This window comes from Cyclopterus lumpus, chromosome 23 (genome assembly GCF_009769545.1).
Source record: "Cyclopterus lumpus isolate fCycLum1 chromosome 23, fCycLum1.pri, whole genome shotgun sequence".
NCBI classification, from domain to species: domain Eukaryota; kingdom Metazoa; phylum Chordata; class Actinopteri; order Perciformes; family Cyclopteridae; genus Cyclopterus; species Cyclopterus lumpus.
In genome coordinates, this window is record NC_046988.1 from 11,938,355 (window position 1) to 11,962,674 (window position 24,320).

The 24,320-nt window shown below is 43.2% G+C and overlaps 1 protein-coding gene across 1 annotated transcript in view; it reads left to right on the plus strand.

The window, feature by feature from the left end:
- ppfia2 (PTPRF interacting protein alpha 2) overlaps positions 1 to 24,320 on the plus strand; it is a 118,210-nt gene that overhangs the window by 88,388 nt on the left and 5,502 nt on the right. The window contains 19 exon segments of the mRNA XM_034526840.1: positions 735 to 845; positions 3,900 to 4,121; positions 5,732 to 5,878; positions 7,794 to 7,928; positions 8,656 to 8,757; positions 9,573 to 9,686; positions 9,782 to 9,844; positions 10,073 to 10,164; positions 13,214 to 13,346; positions 14,289 to 14,506; positions 15,538 to 15,667; positions 15,669 to 15,695; positions 15,697 to 15,780; positions 17,482 to 17,523; positions 17,607 to 17,737; positions 18,381 to 18,419; positions 19,355 to 19,414; positions 23,032 to 23,113; positions 23,815 to 24,015. Of these exon segments, the coding sequence (XP_034382731.1) occupies positions 735 to 845; positions 3,900 to 4,121; positions 5,732 to 5,878; positions 7,794 to 7,928; positions 8,656 to 8,757; positions 9,573 to 9,686; positions 9,782 to 9,844; positions 10,073 to 10,164; positions 13,214 to 13,346; positions 14,289 to 14,506; positions 15,538 to 15,667; positions 15,669 to 15,695; positions 15,697 to 15,780; positions 17,482 to 17,523; positions 17,607 to 17,737; positions 18,381 to 18,419; positions 19,355 to 19,414; positions 23,032 to 23,113; positions 23,815 to 24,015 (2,133 nt within the window).

Here is a 24,320-nt window from a genome sequence, read left to right on the forward strand (position 1 = left end):
TACTGTTTGTTGTCTTTGGTTGTTGTTTCATGGCTGGTGCAGAGAACAAGACTGGAATAAGTGTTTATTTGTTTTAAACAACTTCACTGGACTCATTCTACAGTTGAACTTGGGTCATTAATGTAGTTTCGGCTATAGAAATATAAAACAATTGTAATACTTAACAGTGGGATTCATAGCGGTCTGTTTAAAACAGATTTGGACCGATTTTTTTCCTGCGAGATGAGGAATTAAAACCAACGCAAAAGTAATAGAATATGACTTAAAGCTGCAAAAACAGCTGGAAATGTGACAGATAATCAGTGAGAAGAAATCTGCCTCCTTTCAGTGCTCTCGATGCCTTTTGCAAGATTCAACCACGCCTGAAGAAGAACAACCAATCAGAGGCGAGGAGTCTCAAACGCAGCTGTCAATCACTGCTGGTAAACACCCATCCGACTGTCAAACTAGGCAGCGGTCATTAAATATGAATCAAGACTGCAGGCCTCATTCTTGCTACAAGAAGAATGGACAAGCATGGCGGCCGCTTCATAAGGGAATTGTCTTTATGCTGATTTTATGTTCAAACATTGAGGTTTCAACATGTCCTTCTTGTACACAAAGCCACTTTGAAGGAAAAGCAATATTCATTATTAAAAAACGTATGATCTTCTTGTTTTTTTTAACCTCCAAAATCAGCTGTTTGTATGCGCAGGCTTTCTGACATTATCTGTGCGCTTGTTGCCGCCCTGCAGATCGTGGCCTTAAGGGAACAAAATGCTCACATTCAGAGAAAAGTGGCTTCCGGGGACGGAGGAGAGGACCTCCTGGATGGCAGTGAAGCCCAACAGAAGGTTCACGGCAAGGTGAGCCTCTTCCATAATTAAACGATTCTTTTTTCTTTTTTTTTTGGATGGACACATCGTATTTTGTCTGAACTTCTGGATGCAATAGTGCAGTGGTTCTCAAATGGGTAAAGGCACTACAAGGGCAGACGCAATATATTTTTTGATGTATATAATTAAAATGAGCATCCATTAACAAATCCTTTAAAAATAGTTCTTGAATAAATATTCAATAAAATATAAGTGTAAGTTCATAAACTGAATTGTATATATTCTATATTAAATCAGACATCATTCTTTTAACCCAAACATATTTCATAGGGCGTACATCACATCAAAAAGGTTGAGAACCATCTTTAGCTAACAAGCATTTAATATATGTCAACATGTAGGAGATGGTCAAACGATAATCATATAAGTAAACAAATCAAATGAATCCTTTATTATGTCATAATAATTAGAAATAAAAACACGTACAAAACAAATGCAATAATTCTAAATGAATCTGCACCATAATCTAAAATAATTTAGTTTTCTATGATGTCACTTGTGCAAACTCTGGTAACCATTTCAGAAGAGAGGGAACTGGATTCCTTAAGATTCAGAATCGTTCTTAAAAAGATCACCACACTGCAAAAAGAAGAGAAAAAGGAAGTGAAATCTGCCAGCTTCATATTGTCAAATGTCAAATTAAAGATGCTTGAAACTAAATGATGCATATTTAAAGAATAACCAGTTGGTGTTTCTTTAAATGGGAAAACAATGAAACCGCTTAAATTCTCACAATGAGATGGTATGTATTAATACAGTAAAACATATACAAGCATCATAACCTACGTGGGTAATTTTTCCAATCAAGAGGACGCGATCTCTGTATCCTCAATTTTCGCTATGAACCAGGATGCAGCGAAGCTTCATATATTATACATGCACATATTTACTTATCTTTTAAACGTAGATCTGGGCTGCCATCAATCATCTTCAAATGCCCTCAATGTCAAAATCACAGTTTGTTGCTAGTGCACAAATAATTCCTGCACGTGGAGTTCCTGCTGCTGTGTTAATTGTCAGTATAACGTTATTAATGAAGTCTTTACACTTTCATACATTCAGATCGGTGTTCTGAAGGTGACCCACAGTCAAATGGGAGCTCTTGCTGCGACCTCAGCCTCTCTTTCATTATGCAGCAGCACACGTGGACCTGCATCGCTGAATGCAAATCTCCCTCTGATTATTAATTTAAAGACTAAGAGGTGGAGCTGCATGTTTCCACGTTTACAAAACAGACACTGCAAAAACCATCGACCCCAAATCCCAAAGCAGACTTTACAAAATCCTTTTAGCATGCAGACGGCGGTGTCTGCATCTTACAAGATACCTGGGGTAGATCAATGGAGACGCCATTACTCCAGCGGGGTGCTGGAGGAAGAGGGGGGGGGGGGGTTGGGAGTTAAAAGACGAAGGGTGTGTTGTGCAGAGGGACGGGTGCTAATGAGGAAGACGGCTGTCGTCTGCTCTGTTTGGGGAAGATAAAAAGAATGAAAATGAACGTGTGTGTGTGTGTGTGTTTCGATTTGTGTGTATGTTTGCAAAAGAAAGTGTGTGTGTGTGTGTGTGTTGAGAGCTGGCTGTTTAGTGTCACCGGGATTGACAGACATGGCAGTGGCTGCCATCAAGGGAGGTAGAGGGGGGGGGGGGGGGATGACAACCCTGATCTACAAAACACACGTCTTCCTGGCAGCACAGCCCTCTCCGGTGGATTCTCACGTGTCCTTTGGTTGTCATGAATGTGACAGGTGGAGAGAGGTCAGCGAGGGGGGGGGAGAGAGAGAGAGAGAGTCAGAGGAAGAAAGGAGGGAAGGAAGCGCAGCTCTTGAAGCGCATGTTGACCCGTCGAGTTCTCAAACCTGAAGCGGAGACCTGGAGCTGGCTGATAACCAGCTAATTCAGGCTGACAGATGAGGCCTTTTGCTTCGCCTTTTTAAAAAAAAGTTCATCCAGTAAACATCTGGATTTAGTTCCATGGCGCATCAACCCCAGAGAACAGATTTACTGATATACTCCTGTTACCTTTTTGCGGAATAAAAAAATACTTCACTATACAACTAGTAAATAAAGTTATAAAACAGGTGTCTGAGCACCAATGAAGGTGAGCTAAATCCTTAAAGTCGGTCCTTTTTATTAACACCAGTGGTGTGATTTAGGGCGTCTCGATCGCTGCTCGGGTGAATCATTGATCACAGGCAGCAGCGGGAGAGAGGCCCAATTAGGTTTGTCCTCGCAGATGGATGGCCGAGGACGGGCAGCTGAGCCCGAGAGACATGGAGAATAATAAGAGACCACTTTTCCTCGATCCTCACTTCCACCTGATTTGCAATAATTACATTTGAATAAAGAGGAAGCTGTGTTGCGTAAAAAGCGTCATTCGGAGGAGACGTGCTCTTTAGCAGCGATAATAAAGTTGTTTTCTGATGCGTTATCTTTGGCTCCATCCCCCTCATTAATCTACCTCATGCAGAGATCCGCGGTGAGAACTCAGCGAAACCTAATCATATTACTGATGCAAGTGTCAAAGCAATTTCATTGAGTGCTTCTCAGTCATTCTTTGTCGTCATCCCGAAATCAAAGCAGGGGACGAGCCGAAGCCTCGAGCTCCTGAACTTGAATTTATTAGAGTGCTAATGTGCGTAACTCTCCAAAGAAGAAATGGTATCTGAAGTGGCAGAGACACTGAATTCTCCAGACCCTCTTCAACACGCCACAGGAAGCCGGGCCAAATCAGAAATTAGTCTTATTTCACCTGTTTCATGTTCAATGTTTTCTATTTCCTTGCATCCTGCAGTCAACTTTCTCTTTCTGGCATTTGCTGTTTGCAATTACTTTTTTTTCTCACTCCCCTTCTGGTTAAAACACATTTTCTTGATTCAAGAATCGTTGATTTGATTTATTCATGCGCCGTAAGTATCCTAAATGACCAAATCCACATCTCCCAGAGTGAACTCTGCGCGGGACAAGGGAATCGTTACGCTCTCAAACTGAAGCTGAAGTTGCCGTCCCGTTTTCTTTCTCCTCCAGCGTCTCTCCAACGGCTCTCTGGAGTCGGCCCATGAGGCGAGCCAGGTGGTGGAGCTGCAGGACCTCCTGGAGAAGCAGAACTACGAGCTGGCCCAGATGAAGGAGCGCATGTCCTCCCTCTCCTCCCGGGTCTCCGAGGTGGAGCAGGAGCTGGAGACGGCCCGGAAGGACCTCATCAAGTCGGAGGAGATGAACATCAAGTACCAGAGGGACATCAAAGAGGTTACAGAACACACACACACACACACACACACACACACACACACCGGGGATAGGGAGAAGCATGCACACTCACACATTTGCAAGGGAATAACAGTTGCGAGAGAGACATCAAAGAGAGCTAGCAGTGGTTTAAAAAAAGCTTCTATTAGCATAAACTTTATGACTATGTATTTCTCACAAACACGCGCAAACACAATTAAAGGCACACTGCTTCTTTAAAGCACACATTTCTGGTAGCTCTGCCTATTATTCCCATGTCTACAATGCATTATAAACATAAACTTATCCAAGTATAACACTCATACATATTAATAATGCTTTATGATAGTAATCAAAACACATTATGAAGCAATTTATGGGGTCAAATATCATATCAATGTATAAGTGACTCACTAACTTTTGAGGATCATTGTGTACTATAATTCCTGTAGTTTATAAATGCTTTATAGTCACTGTTATAATGCATCATATGTTTATGAACAAGCATGTGTGCTTATAACTATAATTATACAGTGATATAAGCAGAATATAACATATAAAAAGTATGTTTATTATGCATAATAGATATGGGCATCATAGAAAGTGTTATGCAATTGTGTATTTCTTTACAACAATCAAATGCAAGCAAGTGAATCCTACAAATAAAAACAGAAAAACCAACGGACCCCAGAAGGCTACGTAAACACTTCTCCAGGACACACACTAACACTTGAGATTAAAAAAAGAAAATCCAAGAAAAAACAAGCAGCTGCTTCTGCGTCTGCCTCTGTTATGGTTCTTAAACACCATTTCGAGCTAAAGTGTCGACGTGTGAAGCGTCAAACCAGCCAGTTAAATGCCACTTTCCTGGAGAAATGAGACTGTTTGTGCCATACTTTGGCAATCAAGCATCCCAATCATAAACCAATTCAGTATACGTCTGTTGAGGTGGATGCCATTGAGGTGGACTGGATATGAATATAAGACGCCCCCCTCCCCTCCCCTGCTCTATAGCCCTCGGCTTATATTGCTATTGATTGCTAACGATGCAGGCAGAGGCAGTGATTATGGCCTATAAGCGAACATGGGTTTATCGGACCGACCCGGCGTTATTACCCAGGCCTCCTCGGAGAGAGCAGCAGATTATTCCAACGCCACCGTTCTGTGTGGTTTTGAAAACCACGCGTGCTTGCACGGGGGGGGTTTTGTATCCGCAGCGGAAAAAAGGAAATGAGCTCTCAGAGATAACGCTGCCGCGGAACCTGGTTTCACGGCAGCGGCGTGAGATACAAGATCACAGCTGCGTGATTGTACTTCATGACGCTTTTGTCTTATTTAGTATTTGGCTTGTGTCTGGTGATGATACCCCTGTCATGAATGGAGTTCATCTTATAACAGAAGCTTTATTGTAAACTTTTGCTTTGTATACATTACAGAAGTATTTGTAATAATAACAGTGATGAAATTATGGGGGGGGGGACATGTTTTAATTGAGTTAGAGCTGCAGGTGACTAATGAAAAGCTGTAATTTAAGACTTAAGAAACGGTTTGCCCAACGAGTGTATGAATGCTCTCTTCCTTTTTATTTCTGCCGTGCCCTGATTGCTCTGACTATGTGGGTCTGCTTGCAGGCCATGTGTCAGAAAGAGGACATGGAGGAGCGGATCGTGACTTTGGAGAAACGATACCTGAGCGCCCAGCGGGAGTCCACCTCGGTGCACGACATCAACGACAAACTGGAGAACGAGTTGGCCAACAAGGAGGCGTTCCTCAGACAGGTCTGTATCACACAACGAGAGGTTATCAAGATAGATAAGATTAGCTTCGAAACGGATCATTTCCGTGTCACATTGAGGGTCCAGGTGGCTGCTGAATTGGACCAATCAGAGCAGAAAAATGCCCCACGTTTTTGGGATTCTGAAAATAATTGAACGTGCATGTGCAGCTGGTTGTTAGATAGATGCTTCCCGTCGGATAACAAAGCCCTTAGAGCTGATCCGCCGAGGTTCGGCAATGAGAAAAACCTCTTGACATTGTGTCAAATAAGGTCAGAGGAAATTACCACCGGGGGAAGGGATTTTGATGGTTCAACTTAAATGTTTACTTTAAGCACATGCGCACGGCTGGAAGTCATCTCCATAACTTATGCAACGCTGAACAACACGACAAAGCAATGTATTCTCCTTTCGTTGATTCTTCGCAGCCAATTAGATACATTGCCAGGCCACAGACGGATTGAGTGACATTTCCCTGTGCACAGGCTTAAAGCACCAGCTGATCTCTGGAGGGAGAGACAGAATGTCACACTAATATGAGCAGAAGTCATCCTGGGCTGCCCACGCTGATGCCACGAGACACGCGCGAGCATCCTTCGGCCTTGTTGGTCAGACACCAAGCAATTTCTGCCCAGCTAACTGGCTGCTGGCTCCAGCTACATATTTACATTGCGGACATTAGAATTGGTACCAATCTGCACACAGAACTCCTCCAGCGTATTCCTTCCAAATGAACGCAATGTTGGTCAATCAGAGTCAAGTTTTCCATCTTTCTGCTTGTACACAACCAACCGTGAGCGCCAAGTTGACTAAGAGACCACTCTGCAAAATAGATGCCCCTCGGAATGTACAGAAATAACCTCGAGAGCCTGTGGGTTTAAGCGACCCACTAGCACACACAAACCCACTTCCTCTCTGGCAGTGTCATGAGTTTACTTGTCGAGCCAGAAGCTGAACCCCGGGATCTGGTGTGGTTTAAAGATGAGTTGTTCAGGGGGGGGATGTGGGCTTGGCCATCGCTACCGAAGGAATGAGAAGAAAAAAGGCAGAAGAATGGGTGGATTGGATGGAAGGGGGACCTATGGAGGGGTGTTGCAAACAAAACACACTGTCACGCTTCCCCAGTGTCCATCTCAGAAACCAGTGGTGTCGGGTGATACGAGTAAAGACAGAAAATATCACTGACACACACAAAGCAACGCAGCCCTGGCCCTCTGCAGTCTAATTATTGCTTATTGAGCTGCCAGGCCCGATGCTTTGGGGAGGAGAGCATCTGTCGCTGATGGCAAAGGCTGCCAAGACAGCCCCCAGACCCCCGAGGAAGGCAGGGACAGACAGGCAAATGGGGAAATACAAGTCAACGTCACTGAACGCTGTGTTTGATTTCCATATTTAGAATGTATCTGAATGCCTAATCAGGGCAATTACCAGTATCTGCTGTGTGAAAGTGTCCACCGTCACTGTTAGCGAGTGCAGAGCTGCTATTCCGACTCTGTTGTGGTGCTATTTTGAAGAAGAGGGTTGAGGCGTTGCTGCCAAAGCCCTTAATAGCCAGACTTCCTCCTAAAGATATCTGTCCCTTCTATTTTCCACCATGTGATGATGCTCTGTTGACATCAACATGATTCACATTCACAGGCAGTCTTTTATATATCATTATAGGCCAGAACAGGTGACTTCTCCTGAGTTTTTGTTATCATTATTTTAGACGGAGGCCTCTCAGTTTTTTGATCTTATCCAGTTTGATTTGGCTACGAGGATTTTGTGTTGTTTTTGGACGGTCCCCGTGGACAAGATCCAAAAATGTTTCCCAGGACCAGATTCCCTTTACAAAAACGTATTAAATTGTGACTGTTTCAGAACAAGTTGAAAGTGCCTCTTCTGAATGACTACCTGTCCTTGGTGTTTGGGTGCACAGATGGAGGAGAAGAACAGGCAGCTACAGGAAAGGCTGGAGCTTGCAGAGCAGAAGCTCCAGCAGACCATGAGGAAAGCGGAGACGCTGCCGGAGGTAGAGGCTGAACTGGCGCAGAGGATAGCAGCCCTCACCAAGGTAGGAACACACGCACACACACACACATCAATGCACGCACTGTTGACACATTCCTACAGATGCCCTCGTCTCTATATTTGTTTCTATACCTGTGTGTAAGTGTGCCCGTGGTGTCCTGTCATGACGTTTCAACATGTCCCTCTCCTCTCCCTCGGCCACGTAGTCTGACTCCAGCTCCTCTTCCTCCCCCGATGATTATCACTTTGTTATGGAAGCTAAACTCGCAAGACATGAACTCCATTCTTAGGAAGGGTAGTCCCCACAGGCCATCACAGCTGCTGCCAATTCTTGTAGAGAGCAGATTTCATTCATTTATCTTCTGAGTGTTTTTTTGTGGCGAGCGTGTTTACTGGGATTCTGCTCTGGCTGTTCTACCACATGGGACAGCTGCATGGCACTTCTGGCTGGAGCTCATACTCGCAGCGCTGGAGGAGCGCTCTCTTCCGCTTTCATTCTGTCCTTTGGTGGCGTCGTTCTCCATCCCTCTCCTTGTCACTCCTCTGTTCCGTTTCCACCAGCTCTCTCTCTCTCTCTCTCTCTCTCTCTCTCTCTCTCTCTCTCTCCTGTTACGCTTGAAGGCAATAGACATCCATCTTTGATTTTGGGATAGAGGCTTTGGCTTGTGTCGTCGCCACTGCTTTTTCTTTGTTGCCCGTCAGGCTGTCAAGCACGCCGATCATCGCGGCCCTTCTTTCTCTCTGCTGTCTGTGCTGTGATCCATCCGTAGGCGGAGGAAGCGTCACGGAGCATTGAGGAGCGAATGAGGCACTTGGAATGCCAGCTGGAGGAGAAGAACCAGGAGCTGCTCCGGGTGAGTCACCGCAGAGAGGCGCCGTGCCAGGCCACGCTAGCCAGGCGGCCACTCCTGCATGAGCATGACAGCATGAGGCGACGGATGACGCATTGTCTGAGTTATCAGCACTGACACTGGACCAAATCAATGTTTCACACACTACGGTGATGGAATGGTTTGTAGAACGCTCACAAATGATGCAATGATGTACGGCTTATGAGAGGTCGCATTAGCATCTTCAAGTAGAAGAGAAAAGTGGATGATATATAATTGATACCTCAGGAAGTAGGTTTTTTTCCGGCTAAATATGCACATCTAGCAGGATGTTAACCTGATTTTAACCTTGATTTGGAAAACGTTGGACGTCATTATTTATTGGAGGATTTCATTACACAATTTGCTAAAACAACAGAAAATACCAACAACACACCTAATTGCAAAATCCACCCCACCAGGCATTCCTTGCTTCCTTAGTACCATCACTTTAAAGCAGCAAGCTAGGATCACACATTATTAACCGAATGTGAGAGCCAAAATAACACATTTTATTATGAATTATGTTAATTTTTCAGACTTTACTATGTTTTTTTTATTGCAAATTACTTGGGTATTTCTGGCCTTTTAAAAAAGAATGTTCAGTCGAAACTGAACAAAAAATCATATATCTTGTAATTGCCACGACTGGTAGACATATACAAAAGTGATTATTTTATAAGGGGGTCACAAGTAAACATCGCTCGGCTCTCGGGTCAAAAAGGGTTATGGCCCATTTTATGAGTTTGGAGAAATAACTTGAATTTACTCTTCAATTGTGTACTTTAATCCCTCCAGGCTCGACAGAGGAGAAAAAGATGAACGAGGAGCACAACAAGCTCCTCTCGGACACGGTGGACATACTCCTCACAGAGTCCAACGAGCGTCTTCAGCTCCACCTGAAGGAGAGAATGGCGGCTCTAGAGGAGAAGGTGGAAGCTGGCTGTCGATATCAGTTCCGTCCTATGAATGTCAAGAGGAGGCGGATCTTCTTGCCTCTGACCTTCTTTTCCCCTTCTCTTTGCAGAATGTGTTAATCCAAGACTCTGAAGGTTACAGAAAACAGTACGAAGATTCAATCCATGAAAAGGTAGGTCGCAGAGATCAATGAATGATGACCACGTCTTTTTCTTTAATCTCCTACATTTTTACATTTTAAATAGAGGAATAAGGAGGTTAGTTTTGGGCAATATATATATATTTTTTTTTTTATAAAACTCTGCAGTTGAATAATCACAAGCTAGCCGAATGGGGAAAGATAATGGGATGAATTTCACACGCAGTATAGAATGACATCTTGTGAAATTGTTTCGTCCAGACACATCTGGCAGAGGAGATCGACAAACTGAGATCAGAGCTGGACCAATTCAGATTGAGGGCAGGCTCCCTCACAGACCCCACCTTGTCACGGTACGATGGCTGTGTGTGTGTGTGTTTGGGTGTTTGTGTGGGTGGGGGGTTTATTAAGGTTTGACTTATACATGTTTTTTGCTGGCCTGTAATATTTTAACACTAAAGCCATATATGACTTTAGACCACCGGACACTGAAACTCTCCACAGAACTTTAAACTTATGAAATTGGCTGTTTGCTGAGCCTGGCCACCGCCCAACGTTTTGTTATTGCATGGCACGTATACAGTTTACAATGATAAAAAAGTGTATAGAGTCATATATACAACTCTATACACTTTTTTTGTATTATTATTATTTATTTATTTTATCTTTGAAACAATAGGTCCTTGATTGACAAAAAAAACGGTCTACTCATTTCAAGCCGGCAATCGATGATTTTGCCAGCTGAAATGTAGCTGTAGTTAATTAATTAATCAGGTGGATTAGCATCTGCTGCACATATTTACTGCCACGGGACAATCTGCAATCCATTATGCATAATTAGATTTAAATTCACTGGAGTTCGGGAGCACACAGACAATTCAGTAACTGCACGAAACAAAGACGGGTCTGAGTCCAAACATTCGTCCATATTTGGACTCGGACTCAAACTATCCCAGTCGAGCACAAGACTTTAGAAAAAGAAGACATGGATGCCTTACGTTTTCTAGATTCTTTACATAACTACAGTCAAAAAGTATAACTCAACTAACCGAAGTTTGTTTATGTAACAGGATGCACATAAAATGCTGGGAAGCAGATATACTCTCTCCAGTCCTGGTATTTTTACCTTCAACGATGAAACAATTTGCTCTGCACTATTGTTAGATAAACTAGTATCGCTGGACTCTCCATATCTATTCGTGGATTCATTTCTGGCTTCCTTTTTATGCTGCATGAAGTTCTAATGTTACAGTTATGACGTGTTGACTATAGCAGCCTTAATCTCCTCCATAGACAAACAATTTGCAGCCATAGAGGCATGCCTAATGAACACTGGTCCTTCAAGAAGTACACTTAACACCACATCATTGTGACTATTGGGTACGCTTCAGGTACCCAAACACAAGATTTGATTGGTTTACTACCTGCATAACTGTCCACATTACCATATCATTTTTGTTGTGTCTCATATTTTCAATATGGAGTCAATAATGAATGCACACAGAAGGATTCACAAAGGTATTTCCTGATATACTTGTGCCTGTCCACATGAATATGTCCAATGCACACACAAAGTATGCAATGCAAAACAAATCTACATATAAAAAACAAGGTTCTCAAATGTTTTTTTTTTAATGCAAACACAAACTTATTGTTATAATACATAATATGTATTTAAAAGTATTTGCAATTTCCATCAAAAACATTTTGGATGTTGATACATTCATATAAATACTGTTGAACAGGAAATTAATTGTAGCCAATCAAATGTCTCCGTCCGTTTCAGCCAATCACGTGACCGTAGATGTGTAATTATCTCAGATTTAATGTGAGCATCTGTCTTCTGCCACTATTACCACTACATATAAGTAACTGTTATGGCGCACTTGATTAAATAGGATTGAGTTATTACGTTAGCAATGTGGCATTTAACCCCAACGTTAGCTAATAAGTTTGCTCTATAATAATACTAAATAGAAAACCTAGGATCTTTAGCCATACTTTAGCCATAATGTGATCTGAGTAATGTTAAACAACGTAACCTCACTAGTAAGTTAACTCACTTGCAAATAGCTTACTTGTTTTAATACAATAAGATAAGCTGCTCGCAAACCATGTAGCTAAATCGACAGCTAGCTAGCTTGCGAGATTATAGTGCTCACCATAACCACTTGGCAGTGAAGCATCGCTGTATATACAATGCTAGCTAACTTAGCCAGCTGTTGCGATAATGTACTTTACTGACTTAAAAGCGTATACAAGGATTGGTAGCCCGGTGGTGTATCTAATAACGGTCAAACAACTTCTAATTTCAAGATGATTTATTCTTCTGGTCACAGGCAAAGTATCGACGCTGCAATTGCAAGAGCAGGTGAGAGGTCCGTTCAACTCGCAGGTTGAAGTGGAACTCTGACCCTAAACACAGGAAAAACTGTCTTTTTTTATACAAGGATACCATAAGTTTCACTCGCATAACGTCATCTGACTCCATTCAGAATCCGCAAACTAATTGGACCTAGCTGGCATGAGGGAGGACAACCGCATCCTCCCAGGCCTTGACTTTCTGTCTGATCTCAAAAGAATATCAAATTCAAACAATTGTGTGTGTTGTATTTCTGGACATGTATCTAGTTGGAATGCAGGTGCCTCTTGTTACCAACTTATCTCTGCCTCTCCCAGACAAGTCAGCCGTCTGACCTTCAGTTATTATGGGAAACTGAACTCAATTCCTTTTTTTTATAATCATGAGTCTACTGCAGGCCAAAGATTATGAGAGCTTTAGAAAATGGAAGTATAACAATAAAGAATATGAGGACACATAAAAATCTAATATATAACAGACTGAAGTTATATGAGATGGCTAATGGATTTAGTTACTTAGCTTGCCAAATACTACTGCTAGCAACTGTATTTAAATGTGTCAGTTAATGACCAAAGGTTGTGTTGTGTTACAATCATAATATGGCTAGCTAGCTAATGATCCTAGATTGTCTGTTAGCATTATATAGCTAACTTGTGAGCTTACACAAGTGTTAAATGCGACATTGATAACATAGCAAGCAAAACATGTTAAATGAATTTGTAAGTACAGAAATGGAACATCCAAATATGTTTTTGATGAAAATTGCAAAAACAATTGAGATATTTTTGTCTGCATCAGCAATACATTTGTGATGTATTAATTTTTTTATATGTAGGGATTGTTTTAAAAAAACAAAAACAATAATAACTACTACTTGCTTGTGCATTGAAAATGTTTTTATGAAGAGACTGATTAAACTCCATATTTGTAATCTCCTTTATAGCTCAGGCAAAGTAGTCTCAATAAAAGTGACCCAGAAGATATTTTAGTGGAGGCACTTTTTGAGGTGTAACATTACTCATTAAAAGTTGTTTTTTCAGGTCTCATCTGGACTCGTCAACTGAGTTACGATTCTCGTTGGGATCTCTGGCTGAAACCCAGTCAGACCACTATCGTTCAGCCAAGGTCATCCGCCGAACAAGGAGAGGTCGAATGGGTCTGCGTGAAACCAAGGTGAGCCACAGTATTTATTTGTCTGCCTTAGATCTGTTTGTCTTAACAGTCAAATGCTTCTGTTTCTACGTTCAGGACGGCTATTTCTAAACAGCCAGTTAGAAATTGGCACGCCCTGTAGAAATCTCCCCGAGGCTATAATGTAGTATTAAATGCTACAAGTATCCAATATGCCAATATAATTAACCTTTAGTGAAGAGGCTAAAATCAGATTAACATCTAGTGTTTTTATTGCCTCGAGAATCCTCAAACCTGCATTATGTTTGATATGTATTAAGGCACTTTAAACTGAATCATGGTATTAAGAGCAAACACGGGGACAGATAAAGGCAAGTTAAGACTTGTGATGGTGTGATCATCTCATTTGTGCAATTTCTTCCAAAACGCATCAGGGCTAGTGTAGGCTTTATATATCTTGTGAGTAGTAGAAACATATCACGAGGAGAGTAAAGATTGGTTTTAATAATTTGATCAGCCCGTCTCATCTCTCTCTAAAGTAGCATATAGCTTGTATTATGTGCCAGGAGGGGAAGAGTAGACTAACCTCTACCAGGATTAAATTAATATCAGTATAATGTACAACAACTACAAGGTTCCAATGGTAGATGGTGTCCATTTTCTTATTTAATTAAAGGTTTAACGGAGACAATAAACTCACCATGCTTGTTATGTCCAGGCATAATTAGGGGAAAGAGATTATTTTAGAGGATAATGATGTGTGCTCTCTACAACTAAGAAGGCATTAAAGATTAAAAAGGCATTTAGTTAGTAAAGTTTGATTGCATTTACATGTAGTCACCTCCAAATATAAGTAATTACTGTGATTATCTGTAAAAAATAAAATAAAATAAAAACTCTATTTCCCGCGAAAGTTTTTTAAATGCATTAAATATGAATTTATATAATCTGCTCTTCATATTGTGTCCCCGTCTTGGCGTGCAGGCTAAGTCGCTCGGGGAGCACGAATGGCGCTCGCAGCAACTCGGGGTTCTGGGAGGCCACCACTTCGAGAGCGACACGGAGATGTCCGACATCGACGACGACGACAGGGAGACGTTGTTTAGCTCCATGGACATGCTCTCGCCCGGCGGCCACTCCGATGCACAAACTCTGGCCATGATGCTGCAGGAGCAGCTGGATGCGATCAATAAGGAGATTCGGTAGCTGACACGGACTGCAGTAGTCATTATTATTATTAAAAGGGCCAGATTCCCAGATTTATTTGCTCCCCCTACTTGAAACTGTTCTGATTTATGGGTGATATCCTGCCCCGTTTCCAACAGATAGTCCTCCATCAGTTTTTAGGAATGTACCCAAACCGTGACGTGTTAAGGGAAATTCCACCCAATATTACATTTACACCCAATTGAGTTTGTATTCCTCTCGGTAAGAAGCAGAAAACAGATCGCAGAGAAGCTTTTCAAAACCTCCTCCACCCATCTGCCCTTTTTTATCAAAATGTTCAAGCCACTCATAATTTCCTCTACATATCCTACGATATGGCTAAATACATCTGACTGAAATGTCGTGCAATAATCTGTCAAGCTCAGACTGCCGTATCCGTTGTTCTTTCAGCGCGTCTTCAGGTCGCTCTTCCTGTCTATGAGCCAAACACTTTTCTCGTATGCATTAAGTGTTGCAGGAAATGTGATCTGCCTCTTGCTTGTTAATGCTGTAATTATCTTGTGCTGATAAGTATTCATAACCCCGGGCTCAACTCCACTTAGTTCTTAATTTCAAGAGTTCTTAATGTGGCTTTTGGTCTTTGCTAAATTACATCCCTGTCAATAGACACAGTGTCACATTTCTTTCAGGAAGAGTTCATTAAAATCAGATGGCAGATAGAGATCATGAATGCAAAGAGTCAAGCTCTCGGCTAATTACAAAGTTAAACCCGGAGTATGGGCACAATTCATGATCTGACTTTAAATCTTTTTATCTTCTCACTTTGGCCTTTAATTAGTTTGCCTTACACTGTAGGTATTTAATAGGATTTATTAGACACATCTCCTGAAATCCACCTCCAAAGATTAGACCAAATGCTGATATAAAGAGTCCACAACTTTCAGTCAAGCTGTAAATGATTCCTGATACGTCGCTGTGTATAAGCTCCTTATTGCAAAACATTAATGACACATACGTTACTTCCTGCTGACTTTTCCCCTCGTGTCCTCCCTTCGCCTCTCCCAAGGCTGATCCAGGAGGAGAAGGAGTCGACGGAGCTGCGGGCGGAGGAGATTGAGAACCGGGTTGCCAGTGTCAGCCTCGAGGGCCTCAACCTGGCTCGAATGCACCACCACGGAGCCTCCATCACCGCCTCAAGCCACCGCCTCCTCCTTGGCCTCCTCCTTCCCCGCCCAGGCGAACCTCCACCCCCAAACTTGATCCCCGAAGCCCGGCCCGCGATATGGAGCGCATGGGGGTCATGACGCTGGTAAGTTGCCTAACTGCACGGAGACCACCTCTCCAACTCTCCCTGGAAGTGTGAGTGCAGGAGGTCACATCGACAGAATGACCCGCTCTGTAACTGTTAGAGAAGCAGCTAGCGTTTACTTCAAAATAGATATTTACATTTGTCTCTAAAATGTAGAGTTATGAGGTATGTTTTATTATTTTAAGACTGGAAAGTATAGACAAGTAGACATTTTGTGTTTTTGTAATCTTTAAATTCATTGTGCTTGTCCACTTAGGTCACAAATAGTAGTTAGAAAATAACTAGTTTGACAACCCCCATCAGCCCAATTAGTGTATACCATCGTTGTATAAAAAGATAGTGGGGTGCTCAATGGGGAATGCAAATGAAAACACACTGGTTTAAATCGAGAGCACATTTCCGGTTATTGACACAAAGAAGAGTAAGAGTATGGAGAACTTTGATTTTTTTTTAAGTTAAATGTGTATGTACTTCTTAATCTGTGTATTGTTTTATTGTAATTATGAAGCGCCTTGTGACCCTGGTCTGCGAAAGGCGCTGTACAAATACATTTTACTTACTTACTTACTTACTTACTAAAAACAAGCGTTCAATGGATTGTTAATAAAAACTATTCACACACTAACTGTTTTTGACCTCGGCTGATCTTCATTCGAGTTCACCGAAGAGTCAAAACCTGAGCCTGACCTGGGTCTTCAACCCCAGAACACAAAACGTCTCATGCAAGACGAAATTGATAAAAATCTGTGATATCAAGTGACGTCTGAGCTGTCACTCCGATGACTGATGAACGTGTCATTACAAGAGCAGCAGCTCTTTTGCCGAATTGCAAAAACGACCGTCTGTCTCTGATTTTAGTCTTTGGGGCTGTGATTGACGACCAGAATGTCTTTTAGGTCATAAGGGATTTAATGTCCCTCGCACCACACGGCAGCATTGATTTGGGTTTTAGTAAAAGTCTCGAGTTCTCTAGTTTCAGGAGTTTAAGACTTATTTTTAGAGCATGTGACACTTTTATAAGTAAGTAAAGAAATGAATTGCATGTAGAATATTTCTCACGCTGCGGTCGAATGTCCACAGCAGCTTATGCACGGCATGGGATGGTTGACGGTAGGTCAACGGTAAACACCGTTTATGTATAAAGAACTAAGGGAGCACAGGACCTAAAATGTGAGCCAACTGTTCCGCCCCCGAGGAACTCACGTTAAGCCGTATAGCTCGAGAGCGCATGAATGTTTTAAGGCTCGCTGCATTGCGTGCAGAGAAAGCGGTGACGGAAACTCTCTTTGCTCTGTCAGCTGTCGTCGGGCAAACCAGAAGTCAAACCCGATGGCTTGCAGTTCCTCCAAGAATAGACAGTAATATGTTTTACAGCTCAGTTCCTCTAAAAAAAACTCTTCCACGCTGACTGGAGCCTGAAGCACTCCAGATGTGCACATCAAGGAGATTTGTTTTGACTCTGATGAAATAGAAATAGAAATATATGATTTTATTGATCGGTCAAATGACCAATCCTTCCTCTGTATTGATCTGTGAATTGATGATCTGATATTGGGCCAAAGGCTCATGAGCATCGAATGGTGTCTGATGATAATATGAATGAGCCAATAGTCTTTAATTTATCACCAGAATGGAAATGTGTGTTGTCCCTGCTGATATTGACAATTAATGTTATTTTGTTGTATTTTCCCTGCCCAACAGCCCAGTGATCTGAGGAAACACAGGAGAAGGTACACACACAGTGTCATGCCATGATACGGTTGCTATGGATACGTCCGAGGGTCACGTCTAACGTCCCTTTTCTCCTGCGCCCTCGTCACCCTCAGATCGCGGCGGTGGACGAGGACGGCCACGAGGACAAGGCCACCATCAAGTGTGAGACGTCGCCCCCGACAACGCCACGCACCGTCCGAATGACACACACACTGCCCGCCTCCTCGCACAATGACGCACGAGGGTAGGTGTCGGCTGTGCAAACATCTCTCAAAAAGACGCATGCGACCTCGTCGGTGGAGTCGTTTCTGTGTTGTCGAATGTTTGGACTGCATCCGATTAGAGGAGTTTTAAAAAAATAATAATAATTTGCCTCTCTATATTGGATGCCAAATGATATCACTCCTTGTAAGATGTGAGCTTGACGTACTGGGTTTCCTGGCGGTGTAGTTATCTTAGCGCTGTCTGTGTGTGCTCTTGGACCAAAATGAGACGGTTTATTTGGAAGCTTCCAATTTTTTGCCGTGCATAATGTCTCCAGCACGCTGGAGATAATCTGGGTACCGGCAGTAGCAGCTATATTAGTTCGGCTCTTCAGTAGATGGCGTGGAGTGAATGAGCTTAAAAAGTGCAGTCGGGGGGGAAAGCAGCAAATACTTTGAGGATAATGCACAGAGAAAAAAAAGAAGTGAGGTGGGAAATATACATTGATGAACAAGTATGTACAAGTGGGCCCGCTTCTAGGAACAGCCCGATTCTCATTATTTAACCACATTTTGCTGCTAAAGAAAATTAAAAAAAAAACTTTTTGGAGAAATAATCTAAATGAAACTGCAATGCACCTGGAAGCTTCACTCGTGTTTTCTGTGCACGTTTGCGTCCCTCAGGATCGTGTCGTCTCTGGAGGCGGGAGGCCAGCGCACTGAGTAGTGTAGCCAGCAGCCAGAGGACTCGCTCTGCAAGCATCCCAAGAAGAAAGGGCATCAAATCCTCCATCGGACGGCTTTTTTGGCAAGAAGGAGAAGGGCAGGATGGCACATATGGCACACAGACACGTCATGTTAGATCCACAAGGTGGGCACTGGAGACATGTATTTCAACAATACTGATGCCAGATGACGATATCTCAATTCATACTTAGTTTGAGAGATAACATCTCACATTGGGGGAAATGTCTCTTTGAGCTAACACGACTGACACATGTGCAACTCAGGATGGTGTTACTGCTACTAATACTCGTAGTAATAACATTTAAGACCATGTTTATGCATACTTTGACAGAAAACAGATGCTCCTGCAACCTTAATGCATCATATCTGTGAACAATCATTGGGTAAATTATATCAAATTTTTTTTAATTTAAAAGAAATATTGTAATGGTCTCGTATACGCAGAGCGGCTCAGCAATTTAAGCATACGACAGATTTGTTTTTGTATAATAAAAATCACTTAAAATACAATTTTGTTTTCCAGCACAATACGTTACTACAATTCTATATTTATCACCTTTTGTAAGACTGTCAAACTCACCTCCACGTCGCATATATTGATTTTACATTTTTACAATTTTAAATGCACAATGCATGCTTTTTTTCCTACTACTATTTATTTATTTTTTTAATGAACAGCACTTTGATCTGCATAGGGCTTGTATGAAATGGACTACACAAATACATATTATTATTATTATTATTATTATTATTATATTCTACTATTCATCATATGTTAATCAGAGGCAAACACAGCCCTAACAACAGTTTTTAGTATGTATCTATTCATATCATACAGTATAAAACTTATAATGTATTCACTCATTCCTCTTCTCTCAGCGACCATAATGGACCCAGACATGGCGGGCCAGGACTTGGGGTTTGGGCAAGCTGGGGACTCAGGCCGAGAAGGACCGCAGGTTGAAAAAGAAGTAAGCTTTGTCCAAAAGAAACCATCACTATTCACTAAAAGCAGATGTCCAAATAGTACCTTAGTGGTGTACTTCCTATACGCAGCCTGCGTGTGCTAATGGCCTTGCTAGGTCATTCTAAAGAGAAGCGATGGTTATGGAAGTCTTCTCGCTTCATGTTTTTAGACCTTTCACCGCTCATTACAGTATGTAGTCCAATCTGACCTTTGACCCGCAGACAGGCTTTTACCTCCGGGCTGCTCTTTATGCACCAGCGCAACATCCCACAGTGAGGGCGGGGTCGATCGAAAGCAGACGCTGGATCAGCATGCGGGCGCAGAGATCGGCCTCACTGTATTCAGACGCAGGGCCAAAGTCAGACTATTGATCCGGGCTGAAAACCCTCCAATTAATCTCACAAAGATGCTTTGTCAATTTTGGAAGCTATAGATGGATTTTTCCCCCAACACACCACCCATAGATTACACTCGCGGTCAGGTTTGCTCTGCCCTACAGGAAAAGAGGGCAACCCCCCCCCCCCCCCCCCCCCCCCTCGCAAATCAAATCTTTCTACAGAATGTATGTGTGTGTGTGTGTGTGTGTGTGTGTGTGCGTGCATTTGCCATGCCCCAGCGCCAAATGATGAATGTCATTTGCTCGAAGTGGACATCGAGTTGTCATGACCAATAACTTTGCCTCCCATGTCGTCGATAGAGAGTGTCGTTTTGTTGTCCGTTGACAAATGTGTTGTTTTTCCTCCACCGCACTGACTTCTTCATAGCGGTGTCCGGGACTAAGGCCACACACCCCAAGCCCATCCACCCACCCGCCACCTTGCATCTTGGCGCCTCCTCCACACTCGCATGCCATTCTGAGCTGCCTGCACTATATTTCCATTTTCAGCATCTTGATCGATCATTGCCGCCGCGGTTCTCATCGTCGCTGTGCAGTTCTTCCAGTTCCTCCGTTGTTTTTCCTCTAGAGGTAACAGACAAGGTCTCTGAATGTAACCGAGCATCTGAATGCGAGGCCATGGAGGTGTGTGTGTGTGTGTGTGTGTGTTTTGTTGTTTTTTGTTTAGAGCCGTATCGTTAACTGCCGATTTTAAGTCATTAACATTTGTGTACTTTTGTCTCCCCGTCGCTCTCTCTTCTTTGCTCTCTGATCCTCTCCTCTCTTACCCTTCCTCTCCCTCTCATCATCCTCTGACTCTAACAAAGCGGGTAAGTTGCGAGGATGTATAACTGACCTCCTGGATATGACCACTGTCTCAGCCATTTTTGCCCCGTCTGCCATCCATCTCTCCCGTCTGTCCGCCCGCGAGTCCTCTCCCGAAAAGAAAAAAAAAGACCAGTGCCAACGCTGACGTCTCTCATCTATCGCTGTGTGTCTTCTCTACCCCTCGTTGGCTGTTGACGACGCCATTGCGCTTTTTCTTTCTTTCTTTCCTTTTTTTTTTTTTTCATTTACCATCTGAAGACGTTTCTTCTTCCCCTCCTTTTTACAGTTCTATGGCAGCTGCATCCCCGGGCCGGACAGAGAATGTGTCGCCGCTAAAACTGGGGGCCCGATTTTTCAAAACCGGGAATGTCTTCCTCTCCTTACACGTGTGTCTCGATCTATTTGTGTGAAATAACCAGCTGTAATATCTGGTTATGGGAAATGTTCTTTTTGTTTGTATGATTTGTCATAACTGTTTCCTTACTTCCCTTTTCCCCAGCTATGTTCAGTGGCTGTATTTCTCCATGCATTAGACCCGACCTGAACATAAATAGCTGTCATGTGCTGGGATAGATGAGACAGTGATTGTACCTGGTTGCGTTTGGACAAACACCTCCCCTCCCCCCCCTCCCCATCGTCACCTGTATGCTGTGTTTAAGAAGTACCCTTTCACTGTACTGAGGCCTTCAACGCTCCGAGTGCATCATGTCTCCCGTGTTTATTGATGAGCAAAACTCTTTTCCACTTGTCAAGTTCTTTTTGACAACACAAAAGCGTTGTTGATTCAGAGTTGTTGTTGTTGTTGTTGTTGTCATGAAATGTCTTCACCGAATAGAATAATGAACTGCATTGTTTCTGCCGTGTGTGTGTGTGTGTGTGTACGAGTGTGTGCCTTGGTCCCAACCCCAAACCCCCAAACCCCCAAACCCTAAGGGCGTCGGGCATTTTTAGGCTGTTTGTGAGTTCTTCCGTGTCTAGAGGATTCGGCTCAGACGCTCTGTGCTCAGTGCAGATGACTCTGTGCTCAGAGCAGACGACTCTGTGCTCAGTGCAGACACTCTGTGCTCAGAGCAGACGACTTTGTGCTCAGTGCAGACGACTCTGTGCTCAGTGCAGACGACTCTGTGCTCAGTGCAGACACTCTGTGCTCAGAGCAGACGACTTTGTGCTCAGAGCAGACGACTTTGTGCTCAGTGCAGACGACTCTGTGCTCAGTGCAGACACTCTGTGCTCAGTGCAGACACTCTGTGCTCAGTGCAGACACTCTGTGCTCAGTGCAGACACTCTGTGCTCAGTGCAGACACTCTGTGCTCAGTGCAGACGACTCTGTGCTCAGAGCAGACGACTCTGTGCTCAGTGCAGACGCTCCGAATAGACCTGCAGCGTCTGTTCGCTGCTCTTTTGTCGATAAGGCTCCGGCGACTGAGGCCAAACTAAATACCACTCGGCCCTCTTCGGTTCCACGTTAACACCTGCTAAACAACAACATGAAAATATGAACATGGAGCGCAGCCCAGACACTGTGATGAAATGCTACTTGTTTTTAAAATACACCCTGCTGCATGATTCAAAAACTGCATCCACAAAAGTATCAGTGTGGGAACAAGCTCTCTCTGCAGGATACATTGGTAGCGGCTGAACTGGGATCAGTCGGGAATTGTGCCTCAGTGTGTTGTGTTTGCACTCAGAGAGCACATGCTGGGCTACATGGAGAAAATCAAACACTTCTCATGTCTCATTATCAATATATTGACCAGCCCTGTACGATACCTGCGCCAAGGAGGTGCAATCCTCTAAATGTGTTATTTCAAGCAGATATTTATAAAAATGTATGTGGTGGCGCTAATATCCCGACCTAACGAATATATATATTTAATTTGTTCCTTGGCTAATTTGGTTAAGAATTGTAAAAAAAAAATAAAAAAGAAACTGCCGGGTTAAAACATGTGGGCACACAGGGCGGGTCCTAGTTTATACTCACGTGTGAATTTAAGATTATACATTCTGGAGGTGTGATGAGGAGAAGGTTAACGTCGGGATTAGGGATTTGTGTGTGTGTGTGTGTGTGTGTGTGTGTGCGTGTTTGAGCATAGCTTGTCTGTGCCGCTCTCCGACAGCTCAGAGATGAATGATAAAACGCGGCCCGTTACAACCCTCGGAGATAAAATATGTTTGAGTGCTCTCCCCTCATGCATTTATACACACACACACACACACACACACACACACACACACACACACTCCTGTTCACACACAGACATGACACTCTGACTGCAGGGATTTGTGAAAAGCAGTGTGCAGGAGTGAGCATGTGAGAGAGCTTATACGGCTTGCATCGGAGTCAGGAAATGTGTGTTTGTTGTTATAATGTGCGAGTACATGTGTTCATACCCGGTCTCCTCTGTCCCCGCCCTCAGACACGAGCTGTTGGAGGAGGCCAGGAGAAAGGGTTTACCTTTCGCCCAGTGGGACGGCCCAACGGTGGTAGCCTGGCTGGAGGTAAGAAGACCTTTTTGTTTTTTTATGTGGGTGATTTTCATTGCAAATAAATGTACCTGCAAGGTAATGAGGGTGCATGTAAAGACTGAAGAGCTTTTCTTCTCCTGCTCAGAAGCTTCCTGTTGACTTGATTGTTGACTTCCTGTGATTTCAACAAAGTTTGTTTATATTAGTAACAAAAACATTGATGAACTTTTGTATTGTTGTAGTGAATCAGTTGCCCTTGACTTATAACAGTAACTGAACATGTTGGAATACAGAGTAGAAAAAGGCAAACTGTGGAAACTCTACTGCCCCCTAGTGTTCAGTGGATGACCTACAGCCAACAGCTAATTCATGGCTCCACCAGACCTCAATGTTCCTGTTATTGATAGTTATTGAACAGGCAGCATTTTGTGCTACGGTTACGCATTGTATTCTTTGCAAGATTACAAATCCTGTGATGCAAAAAAGTACTTCCTTTATGTTTTAGTGCAATAAAATAGAATTGTTTCATGAATATATATAATCAAATAAACCAAATCATGTCCACGGTGTTTAGGATGGACCAACAAGTATTTGGAGAAAAGACTAATACTTTCAATCCAGCCAAACTCAACATCCCATGCTCACTTGTCTCCTCTCCTCTCCTCTCCTCCTCTCCTCTCCTCTCCTCTCCTTTCCTCTCCTCTCCTCTCCTCTCCTCTCCTCTCCTGGTAAAGCTGTGGTTGGGAATGCCGGCCTGGTACGTGGCGGCGTGCCGCGCCAACGTGAAGAGCGGAGCCATCATGTCGGCCCTCTCCGACACCGAGATCCAGAGGGAGATCGGCATCAGTAACCCTCTGCACCGCCTCAAACTCCGCCTGGCCATCCAGGAGATGGTCTCCCTCACGAGCCCCTCGGCACCGCCCACCTCCAGAACCGTGAGTTGGACCGACGTGCACGGGAACGCGGCCGCAGGCTGGAAGTTCAGTCGTACGAGCATTTGTTGAGCTAATCGAGAGGAAGAAGTGAGTGTGAGTAGATGGAAAAGCCAGGAAAACAATAATAATATCGAAATTAAGCCTGGCTATGTAAAAAAAAAAATCTAAATACCACCACAAAAAGTCAGCAAATAAAACAAAAGACTTACAAGTTGCGGTTTGATGGGTGGGACTAGCTGTTTCTAGTCTTTTTTTTCCCAATTGAAAGCAAGAGAACTCACACTCCTCTTTATTTACTTGTGTAA